Consider the following 1,130-nt stretch of genomic DNA (forward strand, 5'->3'; position numbering starts at 1 on the left):
AAAAACTGCAGTAGCAGGAATATAGGCTCATAATATACTGTTTATACATATGATATTACATACTGTATATACATATAATAGTACATACTGTATGTACATATGATAGTACATACTGTATATACATATGATAGTACATACTGATACATATGATAGTAGTAACTCGTTAGACAGGAAGTGAACCTTACCTACAACGACAGGAAGCACCTTCATGGCCTTCCTCTCCCGGTTGTTGATCTTAGCCGTTTTTCTCCGGCGAGGCTCCTGGTTGTACTTGATCTCTGAGAAGCTGACGGTGGGCACGGGGCCGCCCTTTAACTCCGAGGACTTGAAGGGCTTTTCGGAGGACTTGAAGGTGGACGGCTGCTCCGGACTCTCCATCAGCTCCCTCTCTATAAGGAGGCAAGAGTAAACACATCCTTTACTCAAGTAGAAGTACAGATACTCGTGTTTAAAGTGCATTTTGCATAATAGGCGACCTTTAAGTAGTAACGAAGTATTTGTTCTCCACTACTTCCCACCTCTGATGACGGGCGGCAGTAATGGCGGCAGAGCGGCGAGCGCCGGCAGCGCGGCGGCCGCTTCTTGAAGCTTCCGGCAGTCCAGAATACTGTTCTTGAGTTTGGCTCTCCGAGCTTCTTCCCATCGCCTCAGGCCTCGAAACATGCCGCAGTACAGCAGCAGCATGATGGGACACGGGATGAAGAAGGAGCACACGGACGAGTACAGCACGTAGTCGTCGTTCTCCAGTTTGCACTCGGTGGGGTCGCGGCCCGGCACGTTGTTGATGCCGAACACGACGGGCGACGCCACGGCCAGCGCCACGACCCAGGTGGCCGACAGCAGCACCGTCTGACGCATGTCCACGTGCTTCCTGTTGTAGTTCAGAGGGATGACTACAGCGATGAACCTGCAACACGGCAGAGAAGGTTTTAGTATATGTAGCTTTAAATCCTTTCATCCTTTCTTTATAACTAATGCTTATGATTATTATGTATTCATTTCAACAAGGACCATGCATACAAATACATTAATCTCAGAAAAGAGAAGAGATGAATTAGCTCATTTCCATCTGCAGTCCTTAGGTAGGTACATAACAATCAACAAACACTACAAACATTGCATAATCTCTA

The 1,130-nt window shown here is 47.2% G+C and overlaps 1 protein-coding gene across 1 annotated transcript; it reads right to left on the bottom strand.

The window, feature by feature from the left end:
* Positions 1-185: 185 nt before the first annotated feature.
* On the bottom strand, positions 186-907 carry LOC104954599 (D(4) dopamine receptor-like; the record flags this gene model as incomplete). Its single annotated transcript, XM_010781748.1, has 2 exons — positions 186-389; positions 519-907. Coding segments are annotated over 2 exons (593 nt in total), but the record flags the coding sequence as incomplete, so codon positions are not given.
* Between the last annotated feature and the right edge of the window lie 223 nt (positions 908-1,130).

This window comes from Notothenia coriiceps, unplaced genomic scaffold, assembly GCF_000735185.1.
Source record: "Notothenia coriiceps isolate Sejong01 unplaced genomic scaffold, NC01 NC01_scaffold00023546, whole genome shotgun sequence".
Lineage (NCBI taxonomy): Eukaryota > Metazoa > Chordata > Actinopteri > Perciformes > Nototheniidae > Notothenia > Notothenia coriiceps.